Source organism: Populus nigra, chromosome 10 (genome assembly GCF_951802175.1).
Source record: "Populus nigra chromosome 10, ddPopNigr1.1, whole genome shotgun sequence".
Taxonomy (NCBI): Eukaryota; Viridiplantae; Streptophyta; class Magnoliopsida; order Malpighiales; family Salicaceae; genus Populus; species Populus nigra.
The window spans coordinates 15968827-15980283 of record NC_084861.1 but is presented as its reverse complement, the minus strand read 5'-3'; the positions used below and the strand labels follow the sequence as shown (position 1 = coordinate 15980283).

General features: G+C 36.0%; 1 protein-coding gene across 1 annotated transcript; it reads left to right on the top strand.

The window, feature by feature from the left end:
• Positions 1-3219: 3219 nt before the first annotated feature.
• Positions 3220-11399, top strand: LOC133705435 (nuclear pore complex protein NUP1-like). The gene is made up of 9 exons (XM_062130635.1): positions 3220-3603; positions 3938-3984; positions 4767-4882; positions 5100-5292; positions 5684-5986; positions 6071-6163; positions 6254-6925; positions 8442-8971; positions 9291-11399. The coding sequence occupies exons 1-9, from the start codon at positions 3300-3302 to the stop codon at positions 10957-10959; spliced, it is 3927 nt and encodes a 1308-aa protein (XP_061986619.1). The 5' UTR covers positions 3220-3299; the 3' UTR covers positions 10960-11399.
• The last annotated feature ends 58 nt before the right edge of the window (positions 11400-11457 follow it).

The window sequence follows — 11457 nt, the reverse complement described above, 5'->3', positions numbered from 1 at the left end:
TTTTTTCATTTGTTTCTTCATCTTCCTTTCTTCCCTATGGAACTTGAAGATAGGCAAACCAGTTCACTTTTGGGGTGTGATCTGCCCAGATGGAAATATTCAAGATCTTGTGATGTATTTTCATGAAAGCTTGTTAGGCAAAACATCAAGCAAGCTAAATTGTTGGCGGCTGCATTGGTTCCTTATTTTGTTGTAAATTGCTTTATGACTACCGTTTGTATGTGTGTTAGCTTTTATTTTTTAAATTGTTTTGTAAAAAATATAAAATTAATGTTTTTTTAGGTATTTTTTATAGTTTTGATGTTTTAGTATTAAAAATTTTAAAAAAATAAAAAATTATTTTGATTTTTTTTATTTTTTATGTTTTTTTATACTTGTGTTTGTTTTTTATGTAGCTTTTGTGGTTGTGGTTTGAAAAAAAATAAGTTTAAAAATTGTGTGGTTAGTTGGATTTAGATACGTGTTTGGTAAAAATAGTGGTTGAGGTTTATGTGCAGTAAAAAATATGTATAAAATATTTGGTAGTTGTGCGGTTGCGATTGCTTTTCAAAGTGTTTTTTATTTAGAAATGCATTAAAATAATATATTTTTGTTTTTGATATCAGCGTATTAAAATTATCTAAAAATACCAAAAAAATATTAATTTGAAGTAAAGAAAAAAAATAAAAAATTATCAATTTTTTTCAAAAGTGCTTTTAAAACGCAAAAAAATAGCGTTTTATGAAACTCAGTTAAAAAACATATAAAAACTGTTTCATGAAAACTATGTTTTAAACTTAATTTTTAGTGGACCCCATAATATAAAACACAGTTGTTATAGTTACTAAATATCTTGTTGTGTTTTTCATACTGCAAACTCAAAAACAGGTGCAAAACAAACACACAAGCACCACTAAAAATGAAAACTCAAAAGAGCATGGGAGGAGTTTGTGGCAATAAATATGTTTATTATGAATTGCTACAATGAGGTTAAGGGTGGTTTAATTTTTTTTCATTGACCCATTGGTTATTGAAAGATTATTCAGGGGTGTCTGTGTTTTTATTTTTATTTTTCTGACATTGTAAATATACATTTTTACCCCTAGAGTCCATGAAATTTAGAGTTGTTAACAAATGGTTTTTTTTTTTTAACTTTTCATAAGCTTCTTAACAATAAAAATATTTATTTGCCTTCATAATTTTTTTTAAAGTTGGGTTGTTAGACAAAAGCTTTTTTCATTATCGATGTACAATGGAAGCACGTTGTCTTTTGAATTTTTAAATTGAAAAGGTTGCAACAATACGCGCGAGTGGATGAGTGGTGTTTGCGTCATTTAAATAGTGCATGTGACGTCATCCGGAAGCTAAATCTAGCCTTTAGCCACCTTTTTGGATGCGCCCTATGTCCTCTTCCATGTGTTTTGGTGTGTGGCGGTATATAGTGATCAGATGGTCACCAATGGTTTTTTCCTTCTTTTCTCCCTCTTTACAGGTTAAGTGCACAATTGTCCTATTTGTTTCTTGTTTTTCAATTCTAATCCTAATTTTTTTTTAATTTATTATCTTGTTATTGTTCTTTTTTATAAAAGTTTTTTTCAATTTAATCCTTCAATTGTAATTTTTTATATGTTTTATTTCAGTTCTTATTCTTTTAATTTTCTATTTCGTTCTTATTCCTTTTTTATATATATATTTTACAATTTAATCATCCAATTACAATTTCTCATTTCAATTCAGTTCTTATTTTTTTAATTTTTATTTTTTCTTTGACTCTTTTGTTGATTTTGTTTTTACTTTCAATTTCATCATTCAATCAAAGTTTTTGTTGTTTTATTTTTTTTAGTTTAACTCTCATTCTTTTAATTTTTTTAAAGCAATTTTTTTAACTTAATTTAACCCTTAAATTAAAATTTTTTATTTTCCATCTAGCTAATAGTTTATTTATTTATTCTCTTTCTCATTTTTATTTGAATTCTTTTACGTGATTGTTTTTTTTCATGATTTTATCTTTTGACATTTATTCGTCAAGGATTTAGCTTTGTACGGTCTTATTGTTCTGCATTGTTTTTTTTTTTAATATTGATTTTGTGATTATCTTTAATTTTTTTATGGATTTATCTCGATATCATGATTTGAGTCACGAGCTTTTAATGTTTTTTTTAATATAAGTTTTTTAACTGTTTTGTTTGTATTTGATTTTTCAAGATATTATTTTAATTTATTTATAATTTTTTTTATACAAATGAACTTTATATTTTAAACTAAAAACAAAGATGATTTTAATACAACAATATCATATATATATATATATATATATATATATATATATATATTTTTAATATATTTTCAATTAATTTGCAAAAAATCAGCTACCAAATTACTAAACTCGTAAAAGAAACGCTAATTTTTTTTTGTTTGTTTTTCCCCAATAACAAATAGCGCTAGTTTTGGACTTTTCTCAATTATAATTTGACATGTACTTAGAGTGTGTTTGGCAGTGTGGTTGCGGGTGCTTTTCAAATAACTTTTCGTGCCAAAATACATGCCAACAATGTTTTTTCATTTTTTAAAAATTATTTTTGATATCAGCACATCAAAACGATCCAAAACGTATAAACCATATTAAATTTTAACAAAAAAAAAATAAAAAAATTTTAAATTTTTTAGGAACGCGGCCGCAGCCGCGTTCCCATACGGTCCCTTAGTTCTCACACACTTCCAAGCTGCACCTCTTCACAAATCAAAGTCCCATGGGAGTATGTATACCACTTAATTGGAGGATCCCATGTGAAAAGGAGTATAGTAAAAAGTATGTTCCCACTACATCCATGATCATGGGCCATTCATCATGTGTAATTATTCTAATATACTCAACCAAAGTTTTCTTTTTATTTACCTCACAATCAATCAGTATTTTTTTATATAAAAAACCCAAAAACAAAAAATCAAGATCAAAATCACAATCCCTTAAACAAATAAATCACTAATCTCATCAACCTCAAATACCACCACACAATACTGGCCATGCTTCGTTTGGTTTGTCACCCTTCCAACCACACCTACACGACATTTTAGCGCTGCTCTCTAATAAAAGCAAAAAAGGGAAAATACTAAACAAATACACAAAATGTTGGGGTACCTGGGTGTAAAATACGCATGAGTACATACGGATATACTACCCCCCCGCCCCTTCTCTTCTTTTCAACAAATAAATAAAAACCCTAAACTGGTTTCTTTTTAGCCTCCTTTTCTCTCTCTACAATTAAACATACTCTCTCTCTCTCTCTCCCCAAACCGTAACCCTAATTTCGCGGTTCTAAATGGCGGCGGCGGCGGGTCGGGAAAGTAACGAGAGGCTGTATGAAGACCGAGGAGGCTACGGGAAGTTTCGAAAACGGCCGTTTCGAAGGAGTACGCAGACGACGCCGTATGATCGTCCTTCGACGGCAATTCGAAACCCTGGCGGGATTAGTAATGGTTGGTTGTCGAAATTAGTGGATCCGGCTCAGAGACTCATTGCTTCTAGCGCACACAGGCTTTTCGCCTCTGTCTTTCGAAAACGGCTACCTGCGCCGCCGGTGGTAACTCCTCGGTCGCAGCCTCCGGAGACGGAGCGGGAGACAGGTTGGGTTTCTTTTGATTGTGGTTCGAAAATGTTTTCATTTTGTTGAGTTATTGTTTTTTTTTTGTTGATGTTGGTTTCTTTTTGCTTGATTCTTGTTGTAGAATTGGCGTTGTTAGGTTTTTGATTCGGTGAATTTTGGGAATTATTGTTTCTGGGCTAGAAGAATTGTTAATCAGGGATTCTCTCTTTAATCAGTCAGGGCTTGTTTGTTACAGTTAGTTAAAATTTGTAATTAACGATGCTCACTCCTACTTAACTGTACTTCAGTTAGTAAATTTCAATTTTTTTTTGTTAAAGAGAGAATTTGTTTGAATCATGTGTTGTTTTAAACAGACGTGAACCCGGGAGCATTGGATAAGCCAAAGGGAATGTCTTCCACAGTAAGTGATTGCTTTTGTGCTTCTTTTTGCTCCTGTTCAGCTTTTTTCTTATACTTATTATCACTTGGTTATTTAGTTGATTTTGATGGATTTATGACTTTGGGTTATGTTGTCGGAACTGGGAATTTGGGAAGAACGTCAATGTTATTTGAGGGACTAAGTTCAAATCTCGCTAAATTCAAGGGTTATTTAAAAATTCTTCTGTTGGTTGATAATCCTGTTTATGTTGGGGAGTTGTAGAAATAGTTATGAGGAGAAAATACATGTCTGTATTTTCCCTATAATGTAGATATAAATCTATTTTAAGATTCTTACATGATTATGAATGTCGTTTCTGCTGTGCTTTTTTTTTAGCTGACACAGAATGGACCAAAGGGATTTTAATAACTGATGTTAGTGCATTTTGAGACTGCAACTAGTTAAACCATGAACTTTCTGTAGCTTTTTACAACTGTTTCAGGTATGCAATATTATTAGCCATCAAATTTGCAGGATTAAAGAGAGGAGTGATGGGGAGAAAAGGGCATGACTAGTTGTATATTCCTTTTTTTTCCTTAATGAATCTAAAATCAGCTATAAGGAAAATTTCTAATGGATCAAAGAGTAAATTAAATGCATACGTTTTATTATGGATTATAAAAACTTCACTTTCATCATTTTCATGCACATGTCAGCGATATTTTCATATGTTTGCAGTTGTGGTTCATGTATACTAACTTTGTGATTTATGTGTTGCAAATTTGACTCGTATGTTTTTTCTGTTTGCAAAATTGTTCTCAAAGGATTGTCTTGAAGTGCATAGAGAAGCCATCAATGCAAGCAGTGGTCTGATTAATAGTTTGGATAGAGGTGGGGTCACTGAACTCGAATTAATTCTAAAGCAGAAGACCTTTACCAGGCAAGTTATTGTAGAATTAAAATCCACTGACTTTGAATTAGCTGTTATGTATGTATTGTAACATCTGCGACATGCACGGTGGAAACTTTCTTCATCTGTTTATTTATTTATGATGTCATAATTCCTTTTTTTCTGCATTTTATAATTTTTTTCAAGTGTTTATTATGATGATGTGGTGATGCAAGGCATAATTTTTTCTTTATTAATTTCTCTACAGGTCTGAGATTGATCGATTGACAGCTCTGCTGCAATCCAGGACTGCTGATTTTCCTACTGGTAATGAAGAGAAAAAACCTGAAGTGATTTCTTCAAGAGCCATGGTCTCTGAAGGCAAAAAGGAGTTATTGACTGTTCCCGTTACTAATGGGTTTGAGAGCCGCATTAATTCAACACCTATTGTCGGCTCAAGTGTAGGAGAAATTCTCATGCTTCTTCTCTATTGTTCTGACACTTGCAAGCGTTTTTGTTGGTTTGTTGATTCTCGTGTCATGGAAGTTGTAAGAGTGTGCATACACATGATGTGTGTACACAAGCATTTATTTGTACATGCAAACCTGCACATGCACATAGTCACATGACTTTATGCTGTTTCTCTTGTTTCACATTTAGTGGCTTTGCACCATTGCTTTTGTTTCACATAGATATATGATTTGGCGTGATTCTCTTCTCTTGTTTTATGGAGAATGTAAGGACTTGCCTATACATGATGTGTGAATTCATGCACTCATGTGCATCTGCATACCCACCCATGGCTTTGCATTGTGGCTCTGATTCACATTTAATGGCAAAAATTTTATTCAGGTCCTCAATGAGGATGTTGCTTCACCTACAGAGCTTGCAAAAGCTTACATGGGTAGTAGGCCTTCAAAAGTATCACCATCAATGCTAGAATCACGCTGCCAGCCATTTCGGGATAATTCAACAGCTCTGATGAACCATACATTCACTCCAAAATCACCAATGATGTCACTCACACCACGTTCTTCTGGCTGTCCTGGGGTTCCTGAGAATTATTTTGTGACACCAAGGTCTCGAGGCAGATCTGCTATATACAATATGGCTCGAACACCATATTCCAGAGTTCATGCATCTACTGGCCTCCAGGTTGGTATGATATGAAAATCTGTTTCTGTTTGAAATTGTGATTTAAATTTTTATTATCAACACCCCCCCCCCCTCATTTTCCAGGGTGCCGGAACATCAAGTGATGCTTTCACTGGACCTTCATTTTCATCTCAGAATGCATTGGAGAGCAGCAGATTTTCTGGATCTAAACAAGGGGTACCAGTGCTGAAATCAATCAAAAACATTTCATAGACATTTAGAATTCTCGAGCATTATGTGACCAGATTAGTTTATTTCTTTTTTCAGGCTTTAAAACGGAGGAGTTCTGTCCTGGATAATGATATAGGATCTGTTGGTCCCATACGTAGAATTCGTCAGAAATCAAACCTTCTGCCTACCTCTGGAACCCTTTCTATTCGCGGAGCTGGTATCGGCTCTAACGCTGCTCAAAAACTACCCTCAACAGAGAAGCCAGTTCTAGTGGGTGAACCATCAAAGGATAATGGGGATAACAATGTCCATGGTACTACTTTTACCCCTGTTCCCTCCAAGTCAAGTGAGATGGCATCAAAGATATTGCATCAGCTGGATGTGTTGGTCTCATCAAGGGAGAAGTCTCCTGCCAAGTTGTCACCATCCATGCTACGGGGACCAGCTCTTAGAAGCCTGGAGAATGTAGATTCTTCAAAGTTTGTAGAAATTGATAATGATACTAACAAGTTAGCCTTGAAACATGATACCTTGTTACCTGATGCAAGAGAGTCTGTGTCACAAAAGCAAGACAAAGTTGAAGAAAAGGGTCCTAGCAAACCCATTGCTCCATGTGGCAAGTCAGCCTTGGCAGGAAATGGTATGGATACCACAAGTTTATTGAAGAATGATTTGGCTGGGGTCAAAACATCAGCTTTTCCTGTGATGAGCACCTTTGCTCAGGCTCCTGTACAAAAGAAAAGGGCTTTCCAGATGAGCGCACAAGAGGTATTTGTTACATCAAGTAATATTTGATATTTACACCTAAGTTGGATGAAGGCCCTTTACTAGTCTCCTTAGCCTATTTATTTTCTCTATATTTCTTCACTTATCACATCTGGAATCACCTCTTTTTTTTTAAAAAAAAAATAGTTTCCTTTGCTTGTCCGTGGACTGAGTTACATCACATTGGGTAGACCAAGTTACACCACACCGGGTATCTTGTCTTTCCTTTCCCTGTACTATTAGGTTTGAGTGGGCAGTCCAAGTGATTGTAGCATGCACCTGAGATTTGTAGTTTGCATTTTGCCGTGGTTCTATCCATTGTCTTCCACCCATCTAAAGTTGGTTGTGCACTGGTTTCTCCCCGTGCTTAATAAACAAACATACATTTCTGTAGTGATAATCCAGGCATAGAAAATGTAGTCATCTTGATTGGAAAATCCTGGCATCATACTAAACATTAAAATTGGGTTGTGGATGCTGGAATGGGGGAAAGTTAGCCCTCTGCCATTTTTTGGATGCAATTTCAGTATAGCCCTTCAGCTTTCAGATAATTTATTATTATCCTTTCTAGTTGTAAGCCATTCCTTCACTCTCGGTTTCTATGGAGGGTTCCCATTCTAATCCTTCTAGTGTAATTATATTCATCTTAGTCCCCTACATGTAGGAGCAATTGAAGGGAAAAAAAACTACACTCCTATCTTTCATATGCAGTTAGAGGCATTTTCAGTCCTTCAAATTTTAATTTCAAATAATTTAACCATTCAAGGATCATTAGACCGCACAAAGTTTTTCTACAATTTCAACTAAACCTCTTATCTGATTATATCAACATTTAAACCGAAAATTTGGGGTGATGGTGATCATTTGTTGTGCCACAGGACAAATGGAGATTAGACCCACAAAGTTTTTCTACAATTTCAACTAAACCTTTTATCTGATTATATCCACATTTAAACCGAAAATTTGGAGTGATGGTGATCATTTGTTGTGCCACAGGACAAATGGAGATTAGACCCATTAGCTGCTTTTTTTTTCTTATCTGAAATATAATGTAATTAAAAAAAATGAAAGTAATAGTATGAGAGTACATGATTGTCTTGATTTTAATTGTTTTGATTTTTTTAACTTTTTTTATAATTAGAATTATAATATGTTGATAAAATAAAAAGAAAATAAATTGCAATAATTTAGCCATTCAATACAGATACAGCATTTCTTTCAGAATTTCAAGTAAAATCTTTCATCCAATTTATATCAACATGTAAACTGAAGCTAATTAAAATTAGGTTATGACATAATAATATATGATTTAATTTTTTTTTTGCATTATTCAACTTAATTATTTTTACATATATGTATGGGCAACTGTGGTTATTCGAAATAAACTACAATGACATTGAATTGATAGAGGTCTACATAACCTGTGGCAACAGCCACAGACCACCATCTAGGTGGTTATAAATTCAGTATGCTCTATATTCTAGTACTAGTGTGTGATATTTTATTCCCTCTTTTGAAGGATTTTCTGGAGCTTGATGATGATGACTACTCTAATGGGACTGCATCTGGTATGTTGGCTGAAGGGAGAGAAAAGGTGGATACCAAATTGGTAGAAAAGAAGACCATTGTTGCTGAGGCTGTTGTAGTGGAGAAGTCTCCGGTCCAATCTGAAGTCAACTCCCCATCAAGTTATACATTGAACAAAAAAAATGCAGGGATTGATGGGTCTGTGGTTGTGGAAAAGAGCATTGGCTTTATTTCCCCAGCAGCACCCCTGCCAACCATTACTGATAAGCAGGCTGTGGTAAACAAGTTAGAATCAATATCTGATGAAGCTGCCCTACCAAAGTATTCGAATGCTTTGCCCCAAATATTTAGCACCGCTGAGAAGGTTGCTTTGCCAAAGGAACCAAATGGCACCTCTCAATTTTTCCATTTTAGCAATAGAACTGGTGATAAAGCTGCGCCACTCACACTTACCTCAGTCATGAGTGACCCATCTGGCCAAAAGTCGGGTGTATCATCTGATGCTGGACCAAAGGGTTTCAGGTCAGTAGATATATGTTAGTATTTTTTTTTACGGTTTTCATTGTCATGTCTTTAAAGTGTGAAGCCAATATATATGTGCTATGAGGCTAAATGCAGAAATTATGGGTTCACATATGCTGTAACTTGTGAAAAAGATCAACCACAGGTATAAATGCGCATGCTAAACTGATGTTACCTTGATCTGGTTCAGTTGTTTCCTTTTCTTCCTTTCCCAAGTCAACAATTCAATGGCATTTCTTGTGAAACTTTGTGACATTGAATTTCTCCAGATCTTAATTTTTATGGTTTATTAACCTTTTCTCTCTTGCCTAATGTCCAGCTTTACACCTATTGCTTCTGGTGCTACTGAGTTGGTGACAAGAGATCCTGGATTAGATAAAGGTGATGATAAGGACAGTTTGAAGATGGGAAACTCATTCAGGACAGCTGGAAATGTGCCTTCTACATCAATTTCATCGAATGGAAGCCTATTCTCATTTGGCATAACCTCTAATAGTTCAACTCTAAATAATGGATTTCTTGCTTCTACTACCCCATCTTCATTTTCCTCTCCCAGTCTGCCTCTATTTTCCAGTAACTTAACTGGTCAAAAATCATCTAGCATCCCTTCCAACAGTGTTGCTAGCAGCAGTACTAATGCCACTACCACTGCTTTCACAGCTGCAAACACTAATGGGAATAGCAACTTCTCTGTTTCAGCATCGGCATCAGAACCTACCTTGACAGCTGCATCTATTTTTAAATTTGGGACTGTCTCATCAAATTCAGTCTTAACAGTACCATCAATTACCACTGAAACAACAGAAGTCAAGACCAAAGAAACAAGTTTTAGTGCTTCTAGTGGCACATCCTCTGCAATGACAAGCACAGCTGGCAGCATTTTTGGTGGTACTTCTGCAATGACGAGTGCAGGCAATAATATTTTTGGTGATAACACCGCAGTTACTGGCAAAGAAAATAGTGTTTTTGGTGGTACACCCCCTGCAGTTACAAGCACAGAAAGTAGTGTTTTGAATGCCACATCTGCAGTTATGAGCACAGGAAGTGGTCCTTTTAGCTTCAATGCTGGGAGCACAACTTCAGCTGCTACTAATCAATCTCAGGGTTTTAATCCTTTTAATGCTGGCACTACTCAGGTTTCTGCTGCTGGAACTGGTTTGGCAACTTCAACACAGAGTATGCCGATGCAATTTAGTTCACCTGCATCAACTGCGAGTTCAGCCTTCTCTTCTGGCAGTTCCACATTTGGTTATGTGAATACAGCCTTCTCTTCTGGCAGTTCCACATTTGGTTCCTCTACATCTAAATTGTTAAGTTCTGGTACTACATTTGGACTAAACTCTTCCACTTCCGAGTCCAGCTCTGTTAGCTCCATGGCGAGCCCCGCATCTGCTGTATTTGGTTCCAACTGGCAGGCACCGAAATCTACTGGATTTAGTTCCACACCATCCTCTTCTTTCTCAACGTTGTCTGCCTTTGGAGCAACTTCTAATACTGGCACAACCAGTGCACCCATGGTGTTTGGATCAACCTCTAGTGTCTCATCTGGCCCCTCTTTCCCCTTCAGTTCACCTGCAGCTGCTACTCCATCACAGTCTGTGTTCGGTGCCCCAAATCCTAGCTTCGGATTTGGTTCTTCATCTGGTAATAATGACCAAATGAGCATGGAGGACAGCATGGCAGAGGACACAGTTCAGGCAACCACGCCTTCAGTTTCTGTATTTAGCCAACAACCAGCTGCACCTGGCCCAATTTTTGGTTTTTCAGCTCCGTCGGGTGGGAATCAGTTTGTTTCTACAGGTCCACCGGGTGCAAATCCCTTTCAATTTGGAAGCCAACCAAATCTTGCTGCTCCGCAGAACCCATCTTTTCAGGCTTCAGGTAGTCTAGAGTTTAATGCTGGAGGAAGCTTCTCATTGGGAACAGGTGGCGGTGACAAGTCCCATAGAAAAATTGTCAGAGTCAAAAGAACACAGCGCAAGCGGTAAAGACACCTAGAAACTCCGGTTTGGTTTTGTTGTGTAATTTCCTGGTTATTCGTGGCAGACAAGTAATTATAATGATGAGAGATACACAGCATGATTTGATGTTTCTGAGGTCACCCATTGATATTTTGGTGACAAAGGTAAACCTGCCTTCTCAGGCACCAGAGATGTGCCCGATCCTGCTTATGTCTTTACAGTTCCCTTTCCCCTCAGGACGATGGTGGAAAGGTGGGCTTATGTTGTTGCAATTTTGTACTGTCTTCATAGCAAACCTAAGATAGTGGTAGCTCATAGGATTATAGTTGGGTAAATTTGCTTGCGACCATGTTCTCTGTAGTCTGTACTCTATCACTTGTAACATAAACAGCAAATCATATCGATTTGTTTAAGAAATTGTCTTGTTCTGAGCATCAGTTATTTCCAATAATCATTGTTTTATCTCACTTGTAATCTGCTAACATTCCTCTCTTGCCTTGTTTACTGGCCACTGAACTTAGAAGT

Excerpts from the sequence above, each read along its gene's own strand:
- LOC133705435 (XM_062130635.1), top strand. The coding sequence starts at position 3,300 with ATGGCGGCGGCGGCGGGTCGGGAAAGTAACGAGAGGCTGTATGAAGAC. Across the intron at positions 4,883-5,099 it reads AAGCAGAAGACCTTTACCAG|GTCTGAGATTGATCGATTGA; the intron begins GCAAGTTATTGT and ends ATTTCTCTACAG. Across the intron at positions 6,164-6,253 it reads TTTCTGGATCTAAACAAGGG|GCTTTAAAACGGAGGAGTTC; the intron begins GTACCAGTGCTG and ends TTCTTTTTTCAG.